This window comes from Canis lupus, chromosome 19 (assembly GCF_048164855.1).
Source record: "Canis lupus baileyi chromosome 19, mCanLup2.hap1, whole genome shotgun sequence".
In the NCBI taxonomy this organism is placed as follows: Eukaryota; Metazoa; Chordata; class Mammalia; order Carnivora; family Canidae; genus Canis; species Canis lupus.
In genome coordinates this window covers 34,706,496-34,734,047 of record NC_132856.1, presented here as the reverse complement: position 1 = coordinate 34,734,047, position 27,552 = coordinate 34,706,496, and the positions used below count along the sequence as shown (strand labels likewise).

At 38.4% G+C, this 27,552-nt stretch overlaps 2 protein-coding genes across 10 annotated transcripts in view; one reads left to right on the top strand and one right to left on the bottom strand.

The window, feature by feature from the left end:
- Positions 1-14,567, top strand: part of APPL1 (adaptor protein, phosphotyrosine interacting with PH domain and leucine zipper 1) — a 43,005-nt gene extending 28,438 nt beyond the window's left edge. For 5 of the 6 annotated variants that reach the window (XM_072785767.1, XM_072785764.1, XM_072785766.1 and 2 more), the window contains 6 exons: positions 765-939; positions 1,030-1,066; positions 1,678-1,824; positions 2,585-2,635; positions 3,314-3,403; positions 4,383-7,873. In XM_072785767.1, the coding sequence (XP_072641868.1) occupies positions 765-939; positions 1,030-1,066; positions 1,678-1,824; positions 2,585-2,635; positions 3,314-3,403; positions 4,383-4,529 (647 nt within the window). In that variant the 3' untranslated portion in view covers positions 4,530-7,873. Of the gene's footprint in view, positions 1-764; positions 940-1,029; positions 1,067-1,677; positions 1,825-2,584; positions 2,636-3,313; positions 3,404-4,382; positions 7,874-14,383 lie in introns of those variants that run through there. The other variant, XM_072785765.1, reaches the window with a different exon arrangement.
- ASB14 (ankyrin repeat and SOCS box containing 14) lies at positions 750-27,212 on the bottom strand. 4 transcript variants are annotated; one of them, XM_072785771.1, is made up of 11 exons: positions 27,096-27,212; positions 26,382-26,511; positions 24,644-24,697; positions 24,072-24,205; positions 23,816-23,974; positions 20,536-20,781; positions 17,798-17,969; positions 16,776-17,319; positions 14,356-14,509; positions 13,049-13,249; positions 750-966 (listed from the first exon to the last, which is right to left on the bottom strand). In XM_072785771.1, exons 2-10 carry the CDS (start codon positions 26,501-26,503, stop codon positions 13,071-13,073), a joined length of 1,764 nt encoding a protein of 587 aa, XP_072641872.1. In that variant the 5' UTR covers positions 26,504-26,511; positions 27,096-27,212; the 3' UTR covers positions 750-966; positions 13,049-13,070. The 4 variants fall into 4 exon arrangements, with proteins under 4 accessions (XP_072641872.1, XP_072641871.1, XP_072641873.1 ...); XM_072785770.1 differs by lacking the exon at positions 750-966 and having other exon boundaries at positions 1,072-13,249; XM_072785772.1 differs by lacking the exons at positions 750-966; positions 24,644-24,697 and having other exon boundaries at positions 1,072-13,249; positions 24,072-24,203.
- Positions 27,213-27,552: the final 340 nt, after the last annotated feature.

Sequence of the window (27,552 nt, the reverse complement as noted above, 5' to 3'; positions counted from 1 at the left end):
GTATTCTTCTATCTTAAAATTCTCAGTGGTAAACTGTGAAGAATTTGTTGTTTATATTTATTCTGATTATGCGGTTTTAATGGTAACTTCACGGTTTTCTTTTTGCTCATAATACTCAAACCAACAGAACTTAATCAGGCTTAAGGATTTCATTAAAATTATAGAGTATTATACTTTTGACCTCACAGTCAGATTCTCAATGCAGAAGATATCCTTTAAGCTTTTCTTAGCAGCTGATGTTTTCTTCTGGAACTAGAGCATTAACTTTTTTCTCTCTCTTTTTTTTTTTTTAGTAACTCTTTATTTTGATAAATTTCAAACTTAAAAGCTGTAAGAATAGTACAAGGAATTTTTTTTTTAGCTTGGAACCATCAATTGTTTGTTTTTTAAAATTTATTTATTCATGAGAAACAGAGAGAGAGAGTCAGAGACATAGGCAGAGAGAGAAGCAGGCTCCATGCAGGGAGCCCGTTGTGGGACTCGATCCTGGAACTCCAGGATCACGCCCTGGGCCAAAGGCAGGTGCTGAACTGCTGAGCCACCCAGTCTTCCCCAGAACCACCAATTATTGAAGCCTAACCTTTTGCTATTTGAATTAGAGACCTTTAATTTTCCTATAACTTGACCACCATAGTTAGGAGTAATTTCTAAATACTGCTACTAGATTGAATTTTTCATTAGAAAATCTAAAAGGTGACAATATATTTTACTCTTAAGAGAAATGTGGGATTTAAAGATATGTAATGTACCTTGTTCTTTTGTAGATTCTATTCTTCATCAGTTATTTATCGTGCGATTCCTTGGTTCTATGGAGGTGAAATCAGACGACAGTCCAGATGTTGTTTATGAAACAATGCGGCAAATCTTAGCTGCCCGGGCCATCCATAACATCTTTCGTATGACAGAATCACATTTATTAGTCACTTGTGATTGTTTAAAGTAAGTAATGATCTCCCCGTTAAAAAACTGTAGGAAAAAATGTTTAAGTTCAGCCTAGTTAAAATTTGTTTTCCAAATTTTTAATTATAGGTTAATTGATCCACAGACACAAGTTACAAGGCTCACAGTGAGTTCTGCACATTTAAAGCTTTATTGGAAGGCTCTTTTATGCATATACATGTCTGTATTGTTATAAACATTCTGATTATATTAAAATACAGTATTAATTATGATTGGCTAAGTTATAATTAAGCCTATAGCCATCTCCCCCCAAGAAGTTTTAATTGAACATTCCATGTACTTAAAGAATCAGTGCAATCTGGTTGTCCTACTTAGTTTTTTAGTATATGGTACATGCTGCCTAGTTAAGGGATAAACACAATGATAGGAATTAAATGGTGAACACGAGTGAGTTTATTTTATAATTATAGGTGTTGAAATAGCTGCAAGTATGTGCTCTTATTTAATCATTTAATAAGATGGACTGTATTGTTACTGATTTTGATTTTGTAAAATGTATAAATGACAAATAAGTTGGATAGTCAACAGCCTCTTACTCTGCCTGGTAATCCGAACCAAACATGATATTTTTGTTCTTAGGTTGCTATTCTGTTAAGAAAAAAAAAATGGCTCTAATGTTCTGTTTATAATGTTTTTGACTTAGTACTTGAGTTTTTCATGTAGAAGTGTGTACGTTTGTTTGAAAAATCTGTTTGCTTCTGATGTTTTCTGTGGCAGTTTCCATTACCCTGTGTAGTTTTGTACGCTACACACCAGGAAAATAAGAGGCTTTTTGGATTTGTTCTTCGGACATCAGGAGGGAGAAGTGAAAGTAATCTGTCATCAGTCTGCTATATATTTGAATCAAATAATGAAGGGGAAAAGGTATATGGCTTTTCAAAATGTGTTTCTGTTGTGAAATGTCTATCGTAGTTGAAGTCCTTAGTAAGATCTCTGGGAAAAACCAGATTTGGCCTAATCCATCTAAGTTGTTTGAGCAAATCCTGTTGCTCTGAAGATAGCTGAGCTGGTGGGTTGGCCCTTCTGACTACAGGCCTGTGTCTTCCTTGGCTGTTGATAGCTGGTGTAGTCTTCTGGCTTCATTAACTTACTCTGGGAATGCAGTATATTCCCATAATCGGCCCTTTTCAAGTGTTTTCAGCTTAGAGCAGCATCAGCATCTGCTTGCTTCATTCTTTGCAGACTTTACCATTTCAGTAAGGAATCTGAGGTAATAGGAAGATGGGGTATGTGCAATAGAAACTCATAGACTCTGAAGAATATACACAGATGCTTCATTTGGGGGCTGGAGCATTCTTTTTTTGTTTTTGCTTTTTAAAGATATTTATTTAGCATGAACAAGATGGGGGGGGTTGGGCAAGGGGAGAGAGAATCTTAAGCAGATTCTGTACTGAGTACAGAGTACAACATGGGGCTTGATTTCATGACCTGAGTTGAAATCAAGAGTCAGTCTTCAAATGAGTCCCCCAGGTGCCCCAGGGTTGGAACATTCTTAAATCACCTTTTGTTTGAAGCTGCCTGTTACAATGAGTTATAAATCTAGTTGTATCAGCCATTTAGAATCTTAAAATTGTTACTTTGATGTGAAAACTGCCTGAGGTTTTTCTACACTTTCCCCTTTTAGATTTGTGATTCTGTTGGACTGGCAAAACAGATAGCCTTGCATGCAGAACTGGTAAGAATCCAAGATAACTATCCAAGAATGTTATCCGTTTTCTAAGTTAAGATTTTATTTATTTAGAGCACAGGTGGGGAGAGGGGCATAGAAACAGGGAGAGAATGAGAATCTCCAACACCCTACTACTGAGCTTGCAGCCCTATGCAGGGCTTGATCTCATGACCCTAAGATCATGACCTGAGTTGAAATTAACAGTCGGATGCTGAGCCAACTGAGCCACCCAACAGCCCCTTCAAGAATGTTATCTAAAATCTTTCATATTAGCAAGTAAATAAAATAATTTTGCTGTGCAAGGTTATTAATGGATACTATTGCTGGTATAGCATTAGAATTTGGATAAGTGACTAAGATAGAATATAAATTTTTAGTGTGCTTTCATATAAATATAAAAAAATACAAAAAGGTTGCAAAGGCAGTATTAATTGAAAAAATTTAAAATTTGGGACACCTGAGTGGCTCAGCAGTTGAGTGTTTGCCTCTGGCTCAGGGCATGATCTCGGGATCCAGGATTGAGTCCCACATCAGACTCCCTCCAGGGAGTCTGCTTCTCCCTTTGCCTGTGTCTCTGCCTCTCTCTGTGTCTCTCATGAATAAATAAATAAAATCTTTTTTAAAAATCTAAAATTTAAAATTATTTCATATTTAATTCATTAGTTGTATTTGTCTGCTTTTCAGGATCGTAGGGCATCAGAAAAACAAAAAGAAATGGAGAGGGTAAAAGAGAAGCAACAGAAAGAACTCAGTAAACAAAAACAAATTGAAAAGGTATGTAGTCCCAATATCTAGATCTTCTCTGGTGTAATGTTTATGAAATTTCCTTAATTCAGGACTGTGACTTTCAGATTTGAATTTCCAAATGAAAGTCTGTTTCTCGTTCCTCAGCCACTTTATAACCAGATGATTCATAGCACAGCAGAAAAGGAAGACGTCTGTCTTCTGATAGGATGTTCACACTATGGTAACCGACATGTAGTTGACTTAGTTTAGCAAACATATCAGAACTTTTATATTTCCATATTCCAATGGCCCTATGTGTACACGTGTGTATGGGCTTTAACTGCCATTGCTGACAGCTTTACTGGTTTCCAGGAATGTATATGTAAACATTCAATGCTACCAGGAGTGTCAAATCATTGTCCATCTAACAGGATAATATTCAGGCAAATTTTAGAGCAAAATCTAAAGAACACATGAGATTGTAAGACCCAGTTATGGGTTGTGGCATTGGCAATGACAGTGGGAAAAAAAAAGAGACATTTGTGGGATACTTACTGAGTATAGATCAGCAGGAATTGGGAATAAATTGGACTTTCTGACAAAGGAGAGAGATATGAAGATGACCATGAAGTTGAGGCTTTCTTGCTAGGGTAGGCTGAGGGAGGGCAACAACTGATCTAACCAGATAAGTTGGATGCGGGGCAGCGGGGGGTAGTTAGGCAGGGATGTGGAGTGATCTGTTATGAACATTGTATTGGCATATAGTGAGAGTTAACAATGGTCTGAATATTATTGTTGCCATTAAAACAAAGAGGGCAACATTGGCTTTTACAGGATTTCTAAAATGGTGCCAGAATTCACTTTGGTGTTGCACTGGTTGTGTGTAGCCTTTGTTTTCAGTAAGTTGCCAGAATTATGCATAAATGTTTGACAGTATTGAAGTAGCTCTCAAGTTGTATTTTAAATGCATAGTTTTGCATTTGATTGCAAACAATAAACTTAGTTTCTTTTCTGTCTTTTCTACTAGGACTTAGAAGAACAGAGTCGCTTGATAGCTGCTTCCAGTAGACCGAACCAAGCCAGTAGTGAGGGGCAGTTTGTTGTCCTTAGCAGTAGCCAGTCAGAAGAGAGTGATTTGGGAGAAGAAGGAAAGAAAAGAGAGTCAGAAGCATGAACTTATCCTTGCTTTTTGGGTTGGTATTTCCCCCCTTGGAATTTATTGACAGTTTCTGTGGTGAAATGGCACAAGGTAACAACTATGTTGAAATATCAAGGAGACTAAAGTTTATATTTGCTTGTTTGTTTTAACTTCATTTTTAAAAATAAGATTGACCTTGATCACTTAGGTTTGCACTGATTTTTTTCCCTTAAAAATAATATACTATGCAGTAACATCAAATTCCACATGTCTAAGAGAAACCTGTTCATCTCCTTGAAGTAGATTGCTGAGGAATTATACTTGCTCAAGCCTTTTTTCCTTCAAATTGTGAACTTCTTATCTTGCATTGTAATTGGCTCTGACCATAAGAAAACTTTTATTCTTCAGCTTCAGGTATTCATGGATATGCTCCCTCTTCTCATTAGAAACATTTTTGCTGGCAGTGAGGAAGCTTTTGACTGAATTGGTTCAAAACCCTTTATACAAAGAATTCTACAAGTTTGCAAATATTTTAATTATTAAATGTGCAATAGAACTTTTATATAAAATTAGAGAAATTTTAGACTTAAGGTTTCAAATTGTGGCAGGTGGTACTGTGATTTCAGGGCACTTTCTTGGATTGCTCACATTTCTCTGATGTACTACACCTGATGCCAGTGGGAAAGAAGCGTAAGTGTCTTCAGTTCAAGATTGATACAGCCCGTGGCATTTAATTATCACATTCTTAGTTCTCAGGTTGGGACTTGAATTATTGCTGCAGAGCAGTAATGGTTAAAATAAGATTCTGGAATTTATTAAAAGGGATTTTTTTTTTGTTCAAGTACATTTTAGATTAGGACTTAACATGTAAGATATTGTTACAGGATAGCACATCGTATTTTCTGCATTGTGTGAAATAATTTTTATTCAAAATCAAGTGACATTTCAAAAGAAGTTCTATAACCGTTGTTTCCTGCTTAAAGTAAAAAAGCCCAAAGTTTAGTTTAGGAAATGTAATCTTTTAAATTTCAGACTGATATGCACAGTATTTTCATAATTCCATGTTTTGATAAAATACTGATCACCACTTTATATCCACAAAGGCAAATAATATATGAGAATAATTTGCACTAATTATTGTAAATACTTGTACTCTTCAAATGAGTAAAAGGTCTAATTCCATGAAAGATTGAAAGGAATTGAATGTTTGGTATAAGAGAGTTGACCAAGGAAAGATTTTAGCCTGGTGCCTAGGTTAAAATGACATTTCCCTATTGCCATGTCAAAACTTTTTTTTTCTTTACTCAGATTTTTAATATTGCTGATAGAAATTATGTAAAATTTTTTTTGTTTCACATGTAAAACTATAAAGAGACAAGTTAAATATATTGAACAAAATACATAGTCACACATCTAAAATTTTCAAGAAATTAGCCACTTCAAGATGGAAAAGCCCATTGTTCTTTGATAGTCTTTTCTTAGTTCTGAATTAGAGATGGCATCTGTTTTAGTCTCTCAGTACAATGTGGCTGTTTCACACTGAATGCACACTGTTTTCTGTGGAAGGGAATAATTATATATAGGATCATGATATTCTTTTTATCCACGTGCCAAATGGGAATAATGATTACTTGATAATCATTATTTTGAAGCCTTATGTTACCAAAACATATAGTAACAAAATAGAAATTTATGGAGTACTTTTTGGAGAAAGTTGATTTTGTGCTTACTACAAGGGAATGCTTTCACAATAATTGTTACATGATTCCTTTGGTAGAAGTTGAAATTTCTGTGGTCCGCACCTCACTAGTCATGGCAGGTCCTGCTATTAAGACCTTTTTGAGAATTAGTAAGCTCTCTGTTTAAGTCTTTTGCTTATGTTATTAAGTTGTCAGTTCACTTAATTCAGATGAAACTTATCACCCTACAAGGAAGGTGATCAGCATTAGGAGGCTGGTACTGTGCCTGGTAACAAGTACAGGGCACAGTTGTTAGTACTCTGGGTCAAAGTGAATGCTGGAGTTAAAGGCACTGGCCAACTTAGGGATGCTGGATAGACCTGTAATTCGTTTTAGGTCATGATTTTGATAGGAATTTCTGCAATAACACACCCATGTCCACAGATCAGACCAAAGAGCATTACAACACCAAATAGAAGTCATGTGTGAGATTAACGATTTTAGGTATTTGAACTTTTGGTCCATTGCTATAGAACTATAAGAACTATTCCATACTGCAGATATTTAAGCATCGACTTTAAAAAACTTGCCTTTTTGTTTGGAGTTTCTGCATAATGTTAAAGCTGATCTTGGTCTGTTACTTTTTGAAATCACATCTGGTTCTGAATGCTTTGTGAGGTAGCTTTCTTGGATTCAAACTTGATGGTTTTTAGAAATTAACAAAACATTCTTCAAAAGAAATTAAGTCTACCTAATTCAGCTATGCACTCTGCTACATATAGGAACAGTACTTTTCTAACGATGGTAATGAAGTCAGTATATAGGAAACTTAATTACAGCTTTTCCCTTTAAAAATTTTAAAACTTGTTATCAAGGGACTGAACAGAGTCCCCAAAGCCAGTTTAGTTTTTGCCATTTCTACAATGATTAGTTTGTGTTTAATTTCAAAAGCATTTTCAGGCTCTAGGAGTGGTAAAATTATTACTCTTGCGCTTGAGAAAAGGATAGTAGGGTATGCATAACATTCTATGTAATGTACAGTCTTGTGTGATAAAGGCATCTGAGTTAATTTTGAGTTATATGTAGGAACTACAGATATTTAAGATTTGAATCTTATTATAAATGCTGACAGATCCTAAGATCCTGTGTATTGAAAACCTGCTACCTGAATAAAATGAAAATACTAACATTGGTTTTGACTCCAACCTCCTAGCATTCAACTGTACTTTAAATATTCAAACACATTGTAGGAAGCAAGCCTTTCCTTTTATTTTAAGCAAGTTTGGCTTACTCTTCTTTCATGAATTTTGTTCTTCATTAATAACAAATATTTGAAACTGGAACTATACTATACTTTTTAACTAGTCTCTTGTGGCTGTACTCATGTAATTTACTTCAGCTAGTATGAGAATTGGGGATTAAGTTATAACGTGCAAAACTGCTTTGTATATTTGGTGATTTTGTAATGTTAAGTGAATTAGTTCTTATCTCACTGATATTAATCATGCATATATACAATTAAAAATCATGCTACATTTCCCTTTAGAATTGAAGAACTCAACTTTATGTAACGGTATACATGTGGGGTGGAGAGCTTATTTTTTTCATTTTGTCAAAGTAGGTATTCTCTGATAAGGCTTCAGGAAATATGCTGTTAGGAGATTTTTAATGTATAATAAAGTCCATGATTTTTGTATAGTCTTTTTTGTATGAAGTATTTGATATATACTCAGAATTCTGTTTCTCCAAGTCATTCCAAATGATGCTTGTGAAACAAATAGACTTTTTCTTAATCTGTTATGACACTATAATTACACATCTAGCCGCACTGCTATTCCATAACAGCTAAAATGAAAGAAAAGGTCACTTAACTGGGAAATAATACTAATTCATCACTAGTGATTTTTTCTCTTAGAAAAATAGGTTTCTCAATCATTATACTAGAAATGTTACAGACAATATGTACTTGCTATGGTTGGCCCTATTCAAAGAAATACATATATTTTAAAGAGGCAGGTTGTGTACACCAGCTTAAGTGGGCTTGGCCTGTTATTTTAATACTAATACATATTCTTCCCATGTGCTCTTTATACTTTCCTATAGCACTTAAGTTCTTTTCTTCTACTGGAGTATCTGTTCTTAGTTGTTTTGAATTTTATGAAATAATACACTTTTAAAAGGTCCAGGGAGTGGACAAAACTAACTTTAGAATTATGTAATTTTATCTAAGTGCATGTATATCCTAAATATATTTGTATATTGACATACCTATAAGCCACTACTCACTTATAAACAGACCCCACAATTTGATTAAAAAAAATAAAAATTATTCATGCCAGCAAATTTTGCAAGTTTTTAATGTGAACATTGTATCATTAAAGTCTATGCTTACTGAGTTAGTCTGTATAGCCATGAATCTTCACATCAGAAAGAAAACCTCTAACTTCAGTCTCCCTAAGATGGACTATATTTTGCTAAGAAAGTATACTAATGCTAAACATAAACAAGGCTGTGATGACTAGGTCTTTGGTGAAAATGGACCCACATCATCCTACCTACTGTTCTATTCTCCTTGTTGATGTGCCATCTATATTCTACAGAGGTGTGACTGGATATGTTTCCTCAGTTACTTTCCTCATTTCCCATATAGAAACCTGTACTTCCCTGCAACATGGAGCATACAGAAATAAAAATTTAAACTACATTCTATAACTGCTATCACAGTTTTAAGAGGGGAGTTCATAGCAATACAGGCCTCCCTCAGGAAGCAAGAAAAATTTCAAAAAGCCTAACATCTAAAGGAACCTAGATAAAGAACAAGCAAAGAATAGAACTGATCAATGAAACTAGGAGCTGGTACTTTGAAAAGAGCAACAAAATGGATAAACCTCTAACCAGACTCATTAAAAAAAAAATCCAAATAATACCACAGAAATACAATTATAAGAGAATATTATGAAAAATTATATGCTGACAAATTGGACAACCTAGAATAAAGTCCTAGAAACAACCTACCAAAACTGAAGTGGGAAGAAATAGAAAATTTAAACAGACCAATTACCAGCAAAGAGGTTGAATCAGTAGTAAAAAATAAATAATAAATAAATAGACCTCCCCACAAACAAAAGTCAGGACTAGATGGCTTCAGAGGTAATGATACAAAATAATTAATGCACTTTTATCAAGCTATTCCAGAAAATAGAAGAGAAAGGAAAACTTCCAAATTCATTCTATGAGGTCAGTATCCCCCTGATACCAAAATCAGATAAAGACCACCAAAAAAGTGAACTATAGGCCAGTATCTGATGAACATAGATGCAGAAATTCTCAACAAAATGCTAGCAAACAGAATCCAACACTACATTAAAAATCATCCACCACAGTTGAGTAGGATTTATTCCTGGGATACAAGTGTGGTTTGATACTCAATCAACATGACACATCACATCAATAAGAGAAAGCAAAAAAGCATTTGTATCTATTCATGATAAAAAAATTCTCAGCGGGCAGCCTGGGTGGCCCAGCGGTTTAGCGCCGCTGCCTTCAGCCCAGGGCATGATCCTGGAGACCCGGGATTGAGTCCCACATCAGGCTCCCTGCATGGAGTCTGCTTCTCCCTCTGCCTGTGTCTCTGCCTCTCTCCCTCCCTCTCTCTCATGAATAAATAAATAAAATCTTAAAAAAAATTCTCAGCAAAGTCTAGAGGGAACATACCTCAACATAATAAAGACCATATATAAAGAACCCACAGTGAACATCATACTCAATGGGGAAAAACTGAAAGCTTTCCCCTAAGGCCAGGAACAAGGTAAAGATGTCCACTCTTCATAGTATTGGAAGTCCTAGCCCCAGTGATTAGATGACAATAACAACAAGGATCCAAATTGGTAAAGAAGAAGTAAAACCAACAATTTGCAGATGACATGATACTGTATATAGAAAACCCTAAAGACCACCAAAATGCTAGAATTGGTAAATGAGTTCAGGATACAAAATCAATGTACAGAAAGCAGCAGAAATTGACATTAAAAGAAAGAGAAGCAAACCAAGAAAGAGACTCTTAACAATCGAGAATAAACTGATGGATATCAGAAGGGAGGTGGGTAAGGGAATGGGGTAAATAGTTGATGGGGATTAAGGAGTACACTTGCGATGAGGGCTTGAGTGATGTATGAATGGAAGTGTTGAAACTAATATTACACTGTATGTTAACTAAGTGGAACATAAGTTTTTAAAAACCCCTCTTATTTACAATTACACCAAAAATAACAAAATAACTAGGAATAAACTTAACCAAAGAGAGGAAAGACCTGTACTCTATAAAACATTGATGAAAGAAATTGAAGATGACACAAAGAAATGGAAAGACATTGCATGCTCATAGATTGGAAGAACAAATACTGTTAAAATATATACTACCAAAAGTAATCTACAGATTTAATGCAATCCCTATCAAAATACAGCATTTTTTATGGAACTAGAACAAACCTAAATTTTTTTTTTTAGAACGAACCTAAAATTTGTGTGGAATCACTAAAGACCCCAAATAGTCAAAGCAATCTTGAAAAAAAAAACTTGAAGTATCACAATTTCAGGTTTCAATTTATATTACAAAGCTGTAGTAATCAAAATGGTATGGTACTGGCATAAAAACACAGAGCTCAATGAAACAGAGTAAAAACCCAGAAATAAACCCATAATTTTAAGGTCAATTAATCTTTGACAAAAGAGGCAAGAATATACAATGGGGAAAAGACAGTCTCTTCAACAAATGGTGTTGGGAAAACTGGACTATCTGACACCATATACAAAAATAAAATGGATTAAGAACCTAAATGTAAGATCTGAAACTACAAATCCTACAAGAGGGCACAGGTAGTAATATTGCTGACATCAGCCATAGCAACATTTTGCTAGATATGTCTCCTGAGGCAAGGGAAACAAGCAAAATTAATAAACAAACCATTGGTACTACATCAAAATAAAAAGATAAACCACAAAAGGAACAATCATCAAACTAAATGGCAACCTACTGAATGGGAGAAGATATTTGCAAATGACACATCCAATAAAGGGTTAGTATCAAAATATATAAAGAACTGATACAACTCAACACCCAAGAAACAAATAATCCAATTAAACAATGGGCAGAAGATATGAACAGACATTTCTCCAAAGAAGACATACAGATGACCAACAGATGCATGAAAAGATGCACAACATCACTTATCAGGGAAATGCAATCAAAACTATAATGAGATGCCTCACAGTTGTCAGAATGGCTAAAATAAAAAAGTGTTGGCGAGGATGTGGAGAAAAACGCTCATGAACTGTTGGTGCAAATGAAAACTGGTGCAGTCACTGTGGAAAACAGTATGGGGGTTCCTCAAAAACTTAAAAATAGAACTATATGATCCAGTAATCACACTACTAGGTATTTACCTCCAAAATATAAAAACTCTAATTCAAAGTGATACATGCACCCCAACTTATTGCAGCATTATTTACAATAGCCAAATTATGGAAGCAGCCCAAATGTCCATCAATAGATAAACAAGAGGTGGTAAACATACACAATGGAATATTATTCAGCTATCAAAAAAGAATGAAATCTTGCCATTTGCAACAACATGGATGGATCAAGAGAATATAACACTGAGCGAAATAAGTTGGAGAAAGACAAATACCATGTGATTTTACCCATATGTGGAACTTAACAAATGAGCAAAGGGAAAAAAGCCAAGAAATAGACTTTTGACTAGAGAAAACAAACTGATGGTTACCGGAAGGGAGGTGGGAGGGGTGGGTGGGTTAAATAGGTGATGGGGATTAAGGAATGCACTTATGATGAGCACTGAATAATGTATAGAATAGTTGGATCATTATATTGTACACCTGAAACTAATATAACACTGTATGTTAACTATATGGCATTAACATAAATATAACTGCTTCTGTCAGTGAGCCCCTCTTGTGGGTTTAGTACTGTACTGGGTTCAGTACAGAATCACTAAGCCATTTGAAAACACTTGACTTCTGTCTCAGTGGTAACATTAACCAATAAGTGGTAACCTTCAGCCAGAGTTCTGTGGAAAGAAGGACTGCATGTTTCCCATTAATGATGACATTGCAAATGAAAGTTCTATTTCAGTTAACCAAAACCCCCCATTTCCGTGCAGGACTGTAAACAGGCACTTAAACTGGCCTTTGGACTTTTGCACAAGAACAGCTCATTTGTAGGTCAAGTACTGGGGTCCGTATTTTATTCAATGTAATTCCTAAGACATGTATGTACTTCTCTATAAAAAGAATTACTGTTAATAATACTGTTAATAATTACTGTTAATTACTGTTAATAATAATTACTGAATTATTTGAGGTAGCATCTATTGTTTTGACATGTAGAAATATAGATTCATACATTTAATGTAAAATCAATACAGAGTGAGAACTGATGTATGTCTCTAAGTTGAAATTTTACAGTTTGGGTTTAGTTTTTTAATTTACTTTGAGGGGAGGAGTATTTCTTTAAACTGCCTGTCAGATTGTTCTTGAAAAGCAATATGAGGATTTTTTTTTTTTTTTTTTTTGGTGTATGGAATTTTTTTTTAAGTAGGCTCCATGTCCAGCATGGAACCCAACACTGGGCTTGAATTCATGATCCTGAGATCAAGACCTGAGCTGAGATCAAGTGTCAGACACTTAACTGAGCCACCCAGGTCCCCTGAGAAGCAAAATTAAGCATATTAAGAAAGTATTAATATCATATTTCAAAAGAATGTAGACTGCTTTGAGATTTTGGTTGCTAGGTAAAGTGAGAAATAATGAATCATGTAACAAGTCAAACTTTAAGAAATACAGCTTACAGAATTATACCTCTTCATCCAGAATGGTTTGACTACCAGGTTCCTGTGAAAATTCCTTGTCCATAAAGGTCGTATTCTTTGTAAAGGACATATGCTTTGAGACAGTTTGGTAATGGAAGGAAGGACATGAAGACCGGGCAGCGCAGACGTAAGCGCCCCATACACCGCCGGATCTTCAGGCGACACAGATGTCTGAGGGGTCGAGGGTTTGCTGAAATGAGAGAAACACGTTACCCGAAGGAAAAAGAGTTGCTTCATTTTTTTAGTGATCTTAGGATTTGGTCAGCAAATGTGTGTTAAACCAAAATTTTCATTTGCAGTGTCTAAATGGAAAAAGTTCACAGGGAACCACAGCCTTTCCCTTCTCCTTGCAGCCCTTCTATTGACGTGATTACAGAACCTGGCCAATTTAAGAACCCAAAGGTCGGCATCAGTGTTGGGTCTGAAGTCCTTAAATCTACATGTATTCACCACCCCCTCAGGGTCAGCCTGGGAACTAAAGACCACCACCTTGTGGGGAAACTAGAAAGAAATTCTTGACTTCTGTGCCACTGTGAAAGAATGTGGTTTGAAGCGTCATTCAGTATTATCTGCAGGTTTCAATCTTCATTTCTCATCCGTGTTTTCATTACCATTTCATAGCTGCTAATCACTAAATCTACAGTGTTCCATATGACTAGGAGAAAGCTATCACCTACCATATAATGTGATTACCTGACAGAGTTCATCTATGGGGAATGGGGGTAAGCACAAATTAAGTTATAAATAGTTACTGTTTTTAGATAGGAATATATAGTATTTTGCTTGCTTTCTTTAGGTAAAGCTTTTTTTTCTAAAAAAAATATTTTATTTATTTACTCATGAGAGGCACAGAGAGAGAGAGGCAGAGACACAGGCAGAGGGAGAAGCAGGCTCCATACAGGGAGCCTGATGTGGGACTCGATCCCTGGACCTCGGGATCATGACCTGAACCAAAGGCAGACACACAACTGCTGAGCACCCAGGCATTCCGTAGGTAAGGCTTTTAGCCAGAAAAGAATGTTTTTTACAAAGCAAATAAGAGAGACGCCTGAGTGGCTCAGCGGTTGAGCGTCTCCCTTCGGCTCAGGGCGTGATGCTGGGGTCCCAGGATTGAGTCCTGCATTGGGTTCCCTGCGAGGAGCCTGCTTCTTCCTCTGCCTGTGTCTCTGCCTGTGTCTCTCATGAATAAATAAATAAAATCTTTTAAAAAAACAAAAAAGCAAAGCAAATAAGAATGTAAAAACCCACTAGAATTTTTTTTGGTAAGAATCTTCTAAAAGAAAGAAAGATACTCACTCAAGATAAAATGGATTTCTGACCACAGCCCCTGTTTTTGGAGCACAGCTTTCAACTTTGAACAGATTTGAACTTGATCAACGTAATCAAGCATCACTCGAACAACCTTCCCAGAGAGATGTTGCAGCCACGACAATGTTATTACTTCACAGAACTGGGGGAGAAAATTGGAACTATGAAAGTAAATGAAAAACTTAAGTATCTATGTGGTTTAGAACACTAAACTCACAGTCAAGAACCAAGGTCTCAAGTCCCTCATTTATAAATTAAGGCATTGAACAAGGAAATTTTTTTGTTGTTGTTTTTGGAAAATTTTTTTTAAGATTAATTTATTCTAGGGTGGGGAGGGGCAGAGGGAGAGAGAATCATCAAGCAGACTCCCCACTGAGCATGGAGCCTGCCGTGGGGCTTGATCCTAGGACCCTGAGATCATGACCTAAGCTGAAATCAAGAGTTGGCTGCTTAACTGACTGAGTTACCCAGGCGCCCCAAGGACATTAGTCCTTAGCTCTCACATTTGAAAATCTATTTACTATTGTACCTTCAGAACTATGTAAGATGTAAACAAGGTGTGAAAGAAATAGTTACCTAATACCTGTTGTCTCCTTTGGTTGGCCACAGGGCTTCTTGGAATAAAGATTACCTTTCCAGCTTCTTTGCCCCTAGACGCAGCCACCTAAGTTCTAGCTAGTGAAATGTGAGTGTAAGTGTGAGCAATGCCCAGAATGCACTTAGAGCAAGGTGTGTGCTGCTGCTTCCTGCCTGTCTCCTTGCTGGCTGGGTTGTGGACACAAGTTTCTCCTGTGGTCATGGAGCTCTCCAGTTAAAAGGCTGTTTACCTCTGGCCTTTATTTATATGAGAGAGGAATGAGCCATCTTATAATTTTTTTAAAAAGATTTTATTTATTTGAGAGCATGAGTGAGAGAGCACAAGCAGGGGGAGCAGCAGGAGGAGAGGGAGAAGCAGATTCCCTGCTGAGCAGGGAGCCCGAGCGGGGCTTGATCCCAGGACCCCAGGACCATGACCTGAGCTGAAGGCAGACACTTAACCAACTGAGCCACCCAGGCACCCTGAGCCATCTTATTAAAACCACTCTCATTTTGGGTTTTCTGTCATTCATCACCTATGCCTCATGGCTGAAGGAAAGAATAGTTTCTGTCTGTAGATAATTTATACACCTCTAGCAAGGTGCCCATGAAAAAAGTTAAATAGTATAAAATAAAAAGTCAGGAAATAGTACAAGATGATCTATACCTAAATGCCATCTCCCACATTAATCATAACCTAAAAATAGTATGCAATATTAAAACAAGATGTCTTTCACTTTTCATAATTGATTCGAAATGCTTTCTCCATTTCATTTCTTTTTTTTTTGTTCTGATTTCACTATGGACTCAGGTATTCTAATATATCTACTCTGCTAAGCACAGATCTCTAAGCTGAGGGGAGTGGTGCATAGGAGTTTACACTGATGTCTTTGTGGAGGAGACACATCATCAGAAAATGTTCTTTTTTTTTTTTTTTCATCAGAAAGTGTTCTACAGATCATTTTGGCAAGTGGTAAGTGCAGCAGCAGCAGATTAGGGAGGACACCCACCTTAGACAGGAAAGGAGGGGCCTCTCTGAGGGGGTAACACTTGAAACCTGAAGGATGCCAGCTTTTTGAGAAATCAGGGGTACGCTCTGGTTTGGGGAAGTAGACGTGACCAGGTAGGGGGGGAATGGGAGGCTGGTATGATGAAAGCCAACAGGAAAACGTCTCAAGAAGGAGGTGGTCAACTATTTATGGTGATTCCCTTTTCAACAAAAAGGTGACCAAAGAGGGGCACCTGGGTGGCTTGGTTGGGTGTCTTCCTTTGGCTGAGGTCATGATCTCAAGGTCCTGTGATCAAGTCCTGTGTTGTCCGACTCTCCACTTAGTAGGGAGTCTGCTGCTCTCTCAGCCCTTCCCCCTGCTCGTGCTCTTCTTTCTCTCTTTCTCTTTCCCAAATAAATCTTTTTAAAAAAAGAAGAAGAAGATGGCCAAAGAAACCTATTTAATCAAATTTTAGAGCTAAAAGCGATAGCGAAGAACCGAGGGGGTACAGGTATCAGGACCCCAGAAATGTTTTAGCTGGGTAACTCCCCCCTTCAAAGAAAAAGCATATCTAGTTAATAAGATGGCCCTGGTTCTTTAAAACTTTACTCAGATGCCACTTCATTTGGTGAAACTCCTTAGGTAAAGTCAAATCACTTTTCCCTCTGAACAGTTTCTGTACCTTTACGTCTACTACTGTGTCTACTTCACATGTATTTATCCTGTTAAAGTCTTTTTAGCTGTGAGCGGCTGGAGAGAATGGATAGACCCTGACCTACTGCTGTAGTTCAGGGCCACCAATAGCAACTGTGCACGTGGATACGGACAGTACTGTGCACTTACCATGGTATCTTTGATGACTGTAGATGTCCAGCCTTCAAAGGTATAGCAAGGATGAACTTTGTCTCCGTGAGGACAATCAAAGCATCGCTCTGTGTCATACCCATAATTCAGTAGCATCCTGAGCATGACTTCATCTTTCAGCGTGTACTGCAGGGCTGACGGGAAATGTAAAGGGTTGACTCTGCAGAAATAATTGACGTTGGCTCCGTGCCGTAGCAGCAGACTCACCAGCTCATAGTTGCCCATCCTCAGGGCTATCTGGAGGCAGTTAACAGGGTCTTGGTTAGGCAGAGCTCCAGCACTTAGAAGCAGCTTCACTGAAGAGAGGTCACCGTTTGACACTGCAAAATACAACGCTGACTTCCTGTGGTCGTCATAGTGTTTGCGGATTCTCTGGTCTAGCATGAAGTTCACATCGAATCCCGCCTGGATGAGGAGCTCCAGGCATTCAGGATGCGCTCCTGCTGCCGCACAGTGCACAGGACTGATCCCGCTCTGCTTAATGGCGGCAAGATCCGTGACTGGAACCAAAAGCTTTAGGGCTCTGAGAAAGAATTTCAAAGTGTATTTAAAAAAAAAAAAAAAAAAAAAAAAAAAAAACTGTCTTGGTTAAGATGCAGCAGTAACCTGTTTACGATGGTTTTATACTCGTACCAGATGGTATTAGTATCGGGTGGCATTTAGAACTCCCAGCCGAAAAGTGCTTAATTCCTGCATCCAAAAGCTCAGATACTTAGTAAAGTTGAATGAAACTACTGTTTAGATATAAAACTCAGAATTTGTCTAAGCAGGGAGACCTGAGGGTCCCCGTATTGCCTAAAGACCTGATAATAAAGTACTTTTATATCTCGCTCCTGGCTACAGAGGATGCCTGGCTTCACTGACTGGTTGAGTTTCTTATCTTAGAAGGGGTGCTGGAATTATAGGATCAGAGATGAAGAATATAAAGTTCCCAGAAGCTGCTCTGAAACCCTCCCCCTACCGTAGCTATTACTATTTCTCAATAATGTAAATGAACTTACAACAGGTGGCCTCTGTCAGCTGCCACATGAATGGGCAGGTGGCCTGAATTCTTAGGGACGTTGGCATCAGCTCCATGCTCTAGCAAAAGGGCCACAGAGTCTGGATTTCCTCCACTAGCGGCTTCAAGTAAGATGGACGAGGAGTCAGAGGCCTGAGCAAGAGCATTAGCTCCTAAAGGAGAAAAAGGTCTTGTTTTGCAAGAGTCTTTTCCACTGTCTTAAGCATCCTTAATATATCAGCACTACCAAAAAGCAATTATTAAGGAGCCATTTTAGCAAAGCACTAAAAGAAATAAAAAATGTACCTCCTGCTCTCAGCTAGTTTATAATGCAGTTGGGCAAGGAAGAAATGATGCAAGCAGTCTCTAAATTTTAATGAGGAGGCTGACAGAGTACTTCTATAAGTTATTTGTTTGGGACTTGAAAATTCCAGGAGAAGTGAGGTTACAAAAGGTGATTTTGTTTCCAGACCAGTCTATGAAAGCCCACCTACCCCATACTTATATGTAGGATGGTACCACCCATCCCGTTGGACCATGCCATCTGGTGTTATGGCATTTGTTCTGGTGTAACATGTTCTTAGGGGGCTGTTTGTAGTAAGCTACAATGTAGTTGTTTGCAGCTGAAGTTTGGGACTTACAGTTAACAGGATAAATTGTAGTGCCCAGTAGGCTGAGTGTCATGTGATGGTGTGGATGGTAAGAGGACAGGTGTAGGCAAAATGTCCTCTAAAAGATCTCAGTTCTGACTCTGGGAAACAAAGGGTTGCAGAAGTGGAGGCAGGTGGGGGGAAGGGTGACTAGGTGATGGGCACTAAGGAGGGCACTTGATGGGATAAGCACCGGGTGTTACACTGTATGTTGGCAAATTGAATTTAAATTTTAAAAAGGAGAAAAAGATTACAGACATTTAAAAAAAAGAAAAGAGAAAAGATCTCAGTTTTGGATTCGGAGGGGAGCTGGATGGTGAAGGAAGGAGAAATGAATTTTGGGTCAATTGGAGAAGGCCTCTCAGTAAAATGGGTTTTGAAAAAACATTCTGGGCACAGCTCATAACAAACAGATGTAGTAGCTTTAAATTAGTAGAGACTCCACAGTCATCAGAATATAGTGGCTGCCCAAGAACTCCATTCCTAGAATACATGAAGAAAAGTCTAATCAGCCTCCATGGAAAGAGTGCTCACTATGTACAGGTTCCTGTGTATGCATAATTTCTAAACTTCACATCAACCCTAACAATTAGATGCTAGTATCTTCATTTTAAAGATGAAAAAACTGAGGCTCGTTGAGGTTTGAGTAACTTTTCCCAGAGATGCACAGCTGGTAAGCAAGGTAGTCAGGATTCACATACAGGTAGTCCAGATCCAGGGCCCATTTCTATGATGCCATGTTATCACTCTGGTAATGCAGGATGGTAAAGTAGTATGACTTGGAATGAGACAGACAGACATGGGTTCAAATCTTGGCTCTGCCATTTACTACCTATGTCACTTTGTATAAATTACTTCATAAGGGAGTTAACCTCAGGGAAATACCTTATGGAGGTCAACTGATGCTGGTTTCTTGAAAGAGTTAAGAATTGAAAATCTGGTGCCTCTCTATATTTTAATCAATGATCTACATAAAAGGTGACTCTTTGTGTAGATTAAAGATCCAGTGTTTTTGTTATTCTAGCTAATGACTCTAGACATTGCTGATATTGCTCATTTGAAACACCTTACTTAAAATGTCTTATGGCTATTGCTTGGGAACTACAAAGTCCCCCTCACGACCCCATATGATGGGAAAGTTTCAGGTAAGTCTAGAAAGCAGAAAGTTGTTCTTAAAAATAGGAGTCCCTATATTCTAGAATATTGGAGATCAGGACCATGTATTATTAAAAAAGAAATAAGGCTTCTGTACATAAACAGGAAGGGGAATAAAGAAGGTAAATCTAATATTGGGACTTTATTAAATCTTGGTAAGGATTTGCTTCTTTGACAAAAAGCTCTAGATACTACATTATTTCATCAGTGGGGGGGTCTTGGCCTCAAAGACAATAAATGCCAAAGTTCTCTTAGCCAGGGTCTCTGTCAGTTAAACCAGGATCTTGAATTGGTGGGGGGTTAAAGGGAAGTCCTGCAATTGCTACCACCCCTAACCCTCTATCCTTAGATGTAAAATGAAGATAGTGCCTACTTCACAGGGTTTTAGAAGATCACATGAAGCAGCACAGTTAGCTTAATGTCTGGTGCTTAGAAAATACTCAATAAATATAAGTTCCTTCCCCTTTTCTCAGTTGTGGTTATTACTGGAGAGAGAACTGGGACCCAGAGAGAAGCTACCAGGAACAATTCCTAACTACTGAAGCATCTGGTAACACACTGGACTGCCCTGTGACTTAGCTCAGCAGAGACAACATGTAGGGGGTGATGTGGGGCCTTTTGTTCTGTGAATCTAGAAAAGGAAAACACACAACAAACAAAAAACCCAACCATCCTCAGCATGGTTAGGGAATATTATGTAAAAGAGTAACCTGCACCCTACTAATTTTAGGGAAATTACTTCACATTGAAGGAGAAATATTCAGTCTCTACTCTAGGCTTTTTAGTAGCCAATGTTCACACATGCTTTCATCAAATATCTGTGTTAGGCTTAAATAAAATGTTAACTTCTATTATTTTGAAGCTCTCCATGAATAGGAGGACACTTGCATCATGTTACCCCTTGGGAGTGTGCTGACCGTATAGAAAATCTTGCCTTTCTGCAGTAACATCTCCATGATTTCAGTGTGTCCACTCTGGGCAGCAAGAGCAAGAGGAGTGAATCCATAGGAGCTCTGTGGGTCAGGGTATGCCCCAGAAACCAATATCAGCTTCACTATGTCCTGCCTGCCCAGTCTGGCTGCTTCATGGAGAGCTGTCCTCTCGTTGGTACACCGCAGATTGACATCTGCCCCATAGCCAATTAGCAAGGCAGCCATCTCATAGGAGTCACGGAGAACAGCTGGAAATTAGAAGTAAAATAGGCATAATGTTCACCAGGAAATTTATGGCCAAGGTATCTTATTAGTCAGTGTCCCTCAGGCTTTTTAAGGAGCTCCTCCTACCTACTCCCATGTGCCAGCATTTTGTGCTTAGGGAACAGACTGTAAAATGAAGCTTATATCCAATAATATTAATAGTGTTTTATATCTATAGCCTACTGGCTTTTTTGTAAGCCATGAACAGTTGTCATCTATTGGCTGCTAAGGTAGCTGAAAAACATAAACATGAAATTTTCATTTATCATTTTTATGTGCCTTCCCTCAAGAAAATGGGAACTTAGGTACCCAATACAGCCCTAGAAATGCTTATTAAGTGCATTAAACAGAGAGAAACAAAACCAGCAATAATCAGGAAATTATTTTTTTTAGAGAGAGAGACTGCACATGTGTGCGTGAGCAGAGGGGCAGAGGGAGATAGAGAATCCCAAGCAGGCTCCACGCTCAGCACGGAGCCCAATTTGGGACTCAAGTCTCAGGACCCTGAGATCACAACTTGAGCTGAAATCAAGAGTCACGCACTTACCAACTGAGCCACCCAGGCGCCCTAGGAAATTATTTTTAACCTCATATTTTGTTAAAATTTTCTAATTGGCTCTTCTGCATTTATGCTGTAATCATTCACATATGGATGACAATCTGCAAGTCCTTCAAGATTCTAAAACAACTTGATGGATCCATCTTCCAGGGTGCCTGGGTGACACAGTCGGTTAAGTGACCAACTCTTGGTTTTGGCTCAGATCATGATGTCAGGGTCCTGGAATCAAGCCCCATGTCTAGCTCCATGCTCAGCTTAGAGTCTGCTTGAGCTTCTCTCTCCCTCCCCCTCTCTGCCCCTATCGCTTATGCCTGTGCTCTCTCTCTCAAATAAATAAATCTTTAAAAAATATATGTTCCTATCCATCTCCCTATCCATTTGTTAATGTGCCATGGAAAGTGCTCTAGAACTGGAAATACAGAGTGCTAAGGGTATCGGGTCTTAACTCATTGAGCTGGCATTAGTGTGCACTTTGATTCTGGGAACTCATATCCTTTGTTTTAGGAAATCATTTTCTTGGCTTATTCATTGATGATATACCATCTCCATCTTGTCTATTCTCTTTCTACTATTTCTGAGATTCACATGTTGCTCTCTTTTAGATAGTCTGAGCTTTTTTCTTTTTCTTTCCTATTTCCCATTTCTTATCTTTTTCTGGATGCTTTCATCTCCCAGCATTTGATTTGAGTTTTATAATTCCACTACCATTTTTAATTTTCAAGAGCATTTTTTGGTTCAATATTTTTGTAATGTCCTGTTATTTCATTACTTCTTACTAAATTCTCTAACATTATCATAATTTCCCCCTACATTATATTTTCCCTAAATAGTCTGTCTCCTTCAAGTTGCTTATCTCTGCTGAAGTCTTTTCTCAGATAGTCATTCTTGTCAGTCTGCTCGTGATTAAGAGTTGGGGACTAGAGCTAATTGGGGATCCTGAACATTGGGAGTAGCTCCTGGACTGTGTTCCTAATTGAGTGTTGATATGCCTGGGCCATTTGTTGGGAAGCCCCCAACTTCACTTTCATTATATCAAATTCCCCAGAGAAGCCTCCTCTTGGAAGGTAGAGTTCTGGCTGCCAGCTTTCTAGAATCCTGGTGGAAGAGGAGGGCTGGGAGGTCTCACCAGTGTTTGCTTAATTTCTCCAGTGTTTTCCATCCAGTACTCCCACCATTGCTGAATATCCCCCCAGTCTAGAGAGCCTCTGTTTAAACCGCCCAGAAAATGAACCTCCAGAATTCAGGTGGCATGAGAGAGGGGTCTCTCTTTGCAGGGCAGATTGGGAGAAGGGATCTGCCTATGAGGACTTATTCCTTAATAGTGTTCCAGCAATTTTCCTATGTTAGCTCCGTGTCCTTCACCAGTGCTCCACAAGGTAACTATTACCCAGAACTTCCATGCCTTTTGATGTAATTGTGTTGCTTTCTCCGCTAGCAAGTTAAAATTTGGCTTTCTTGTCACTGACTACTCATCCACCTGCTCTCCAGGTTTTAAAAAACTATGTTGCTATTGTCTCTTCTCCGGTTCTTCTCATTGTTTTGTATCTTACTTTAAAAAAAAAAAAAAGATTTTATTTATTGATTTGAGAGAGAGAACAGCAGGGAGAGCAACAGGCAGATGGAGAGGGAGAAGCAGGCTCCCCACTGAGCAAGGAGTCCAATGCAGGGCTCAATCCGAGGATCCTGGGATCATGACCTAAGCCATAGGCAGATGCTTAACCAACTGAGCCACCTAGGCACCCCTGTATCTTACCTCTTCTAAACAATGTAAGTATAATTTTAGTGAAGACTCAGGAGGGAGCAAAATCGCTCATTTATATTCAACCTGCCATCAGTTGCCTCCTACTCTGTTCACCCCTTATACCCAAATTAACTCGTTAAGGAACCGTGCAAAATGATCACCTAATTGGCAGAGATTCTACACCAGGCCATCCCACAGGCCAGTCTCTACAAAACCTCTTAGGTACCCACATCTGGTCAGGTGGAACCAGGATGGCAGCACGGCAACTATGCACAAAAAGCTGTCTTTCCATTTGCAACAACATGGATGGAGCTAGAGAGTACTATGCTGAGTGAAATCAGGGAAAGATAAATACCGTATGATTTCACTTACATGTGGAATTTAAGAAATAAAACAAATGAGCAAGGGGCGGGGTGGGGGGCATGGAAGAGAGACAAAGGCAAACCAAGAAACAGATTCTTAACTATGCAGAACACACAGATGGTTGCCAGAGAGGAGGGTGGGGATGACATAGGTGAAGGGGATTAAGGAGTGTGCTTGTCATGATGAGCACCAGGTGTTGTATGGAAGTGCTGACTCGTGATATTGTACATATGAAACTAATATTACACTGTATTTAAACTGGAATTAAAATTTTAAAAAGTTCCCTTTGAAACCTGTGGGCATAGGTGACACTCGGAATCACAGACTGTTTTCCAGAGACAAGGTATTAGTTTACCTGTAAGAAGAAGAGAATTGCCTTCAGAATTCTTGGCATTCGGATTGCAGCCATTGAGAAGAAGAAAACTGGCATTTTCTAAGAGGCAAGTGCTGACAGCCAAAAAAAGTGGTGTTTCACCATTGTGGGTGGTTTGCTCCCACACGCTGGGTTTTGAAGCTGAAATAAATCCATTAGACCACACAGGTTAAGATACAGAAATAAGTTTTAAATTTATTTTTCAGAAGCATCAGGAAGAGTTATAAAGGGAGCTTACCTTTCAGGGTTATTTCCAAAATGTTCTTGTTTAATTGCACCGCAGCCTTATGCAGAGGAAGCCAGCCCATCCCATCTGCTTCATCAAAAGCAGAATGGTACTTGGTCAAGTGTGACAATGCATCTTCCTTACCTATTAACAAGTCAAATGGGAACAGATTCACATTTGGCACACACAGGAGGCAGCCCAAGCTGCTTCTGAATTCCACCGTCAGGAGAGGACAGAATTCTACCACCACGCTTCATGAGAGACACATGAAAATGGCATAGGCAGGACGAAGCAACAGTAAGGCCTTTTGCCTAGCGTTCCTCTGTTAGCACCCCCTGTCCCCCTCCAGGCCTGCGACTGCCTCCTCATATTGTCGTGTACAGACCAACAGCTCACAGCTCAGCCCCTCCCCCCCCACCTCGCCCAGGAACTCAGCAGGGCTTTGCTAAATTGTGCCACGGTATTTTCTTATGGGCTCTAGAGAATCATAGGTGGATCTGGATTGCACAAGGTTGAGCATTTGGGAGAACCTGCTTCTAGGCTTCCTGAATTTAGCAGAGATAGAATAGGAAGAGTACTTAACTGTCTCTATTGTTTCAATTATCTTCTTGTACTCAGCTCTCAAAAAGTGATGGAAGCTGCATAGAAAACAAATATATATATGTAAGCCCCAAACTGAGGGAAAAACAAAGGCACTTAATAAAAAAACAAAGGGTAAGGGCAATGGTAGTCAGCTGAGGATGAACTGAGGCAGTTACTGAGGCTTCACGGAAATACTTCCAAAATACAGTGTGACCCTAAATGCACTCCAGGGAAACTGCTCTTCCGGCATTATTCCACCTGTCTCAAGAAGTGTTTCCTAATTCCTTCAAGTGCCTGACCAACTCAGCAAGCTTTCCTAAGTACCATATAACTCTTGCAAGTCCAATGACAGAGATTTGTAACAATAGTTAATTTTAATTTCTCTGAAACATTTCAATCATCAAAATCTTAATGCTGGGATCCCTGGGTGGCGCAGCGGTTTAGCGCCTGCCTTTGGCCCAGGGCACGATCCTGGAGACCTGGGATCGAATCCCACGTCGGGCTCCCGGTGCATGGAGCCTGCTTCTCCCTCTGCCTATGTCTCTGCTTCTCTCTCTCTCTCTCTCTGTGACTATCATAAATAAATAAAAATTAAAAAAAAATCTTAATGCCTTTCAACCTAAAATAATGACTTAATTACTGAATGGATTTAAAAATTTTAATCATAAGGTTAATATAACATAATCTAAGAAACCCAACTTCTTTATAAAACTTTAAAGATTATTCCTAAATGTAACACAAAAGTGTAAGAGTGGTGTGGTAAAGAGCACAGACTCTGAAGCCAGACTGCCTGCCTCTCACTTACTAGCCCTGTGACTTTGGGTAACACTTACTTGTCTCCTCATCTCTACGCGGGGATAATAGTACTTACTACATGAGAATTAAAATTTAAATGAGTCAATATTTATGAAATGCTTAAATAGGATGGCACAAAGTGATCAGTCCATGAGTTTGTTACTTAAAAAAAACAAACAAACTATAGTTTTAGGTCAACATCTCTATAATTATAAAATCTCTTGGAGTTAAAATATATTTATTCAGTTTTACCTCCAGCAGGCAAATAGAAATCACCATCCCAAGCAAACAGGGTTTATCACCGCTGAAAAACAATAGTAACTAGCCAGAGGTGGGGGTCCGGGGGGGGGGGGTTGGGAATGAGGTTGAAGATCAGCTAGCCAGAGACCATTTGAGCAGGTGTGCCTGGCTGTAAACATTCTACCTCCAGGGCGATTCTTTTCCACCACTGGGGGACCCATGAGTTCCTTTTCTATTGCTGTCATTACAGAACTCCGCATACACACCCTTTGGAAAGGGTTTAAGTTTACATAATTCCTCCTTGTGATTTGAATAAAGACTGGACCTGACCTCATCTCCCCACTGAGGTTGAGGATAATTTTCTCTTTGTGTTGGTTGAATTTATGCATTCCCTTGGCTCTGCAAAGACAAGATGCATTCGAGTCCTCTATTCATATCCTCATGTATTTCTTCTCATTTCCAGCCTGCCAGTCCCCAAGCCAGAATTGCTACCAAACTCCTTCAACTGTTTACTCCCTAATTACATCCTGAATTATTTCCAAATTTTCCTGTCTGGCTGGTGAGACATCAAGTCTCATAGGTATTTAAATGAGAGCTCCTTGGATTTTGACCTTCTCTCCTGTTTTTATCATAACACTAGCATCATGCTAATGACAAGTCTCAACTGTTGAATGCTCACATCACATCGCCAGTGGGATACAATACCTCTCATCTGCAGGCGCCTGCTGTGTAGTCCCCGGCCGGTGAACGTCCTGTAAACTCCACTGGATGATGAGCTGGGTATCAAAGTCCTCATCTGTGTCTTCATCACTGGTATAATTATCCATGTGGAATGCTGCCAGATTTAAAGTCAGAATGAATTAAAAATATTTTTCCAGCTGAGAAAACAAGATAATCAAATACTTAAAATTGCAAGTGAAATTCAGAAAACTACAAATTGATAGGATTGATAGATGCTAAATTTAGAAAAAAATACTCATTAAATTTTTCCCATAAATTAAAAAAAAAAATTTTCCCATAAATTTAAAATAGTTTTCTGAACCGCCACAAATTTAACATAAATTATAAGTCTCCATGAGCAGCCATTTACTTAAAGCCTATTCAAGAAAAACCACCTTCATATAAAACTTAGGTAGGTGTCATTCTAACTATGAAAATAATGATTTATTTTAGACTTGGCTTAGGAGTTTTTTCTCAGTGAATGTAGCACTTACCCCGAAGGACAGCTTTATGCTGAAAATAACAGTACACACTAAAAACAAACATATTACAGGAATGTGCACTCTCATAATACAGCATATGACAGGAGTAGTGGTAGTAAAAAAACAATGTATCTATTAGGCAATATCTCAATGGTTTTTAAAAAAACTTTTCCATTTTAGCATAGAATAGGTTTGATCACATACCAAAGACATTTACCTTCTGTTATATCCTTTAGGAGAGCACGGAAGTTTTCACTGTTAAAGATTAGCACATCAGAATTTTCATTTATATTTAGGATCTCCACTCCCCTGTAGTGACCATTCCATTAATAGCTTTGCTATAAATACCTGATCATAAGACAGTCTGGCATATTATCCGTGTTTTTTTTTTTTTTTTGCATGTGGTTTAGCTCTCTTTGGAAACATGATCTCTTTTCTTCACTGCTATATTCATCAAATTTAAAGGACCAAACATTTTATTCCTGGTATAAAATGCTTTTGCAGGGGGGCATTTTCTGTGTGAAATAATTCATTCTCTTAAGACTCACGCACATAGCCACTGCAGAACAGAATCAATTTTCCACTAGAGAGGCCAAACATTTTTTTTTCTCTGACCGATTTATCAAAACAACTGTCCCAACAGTCCCAATTCACTGGGTAGCTGCACCTACATT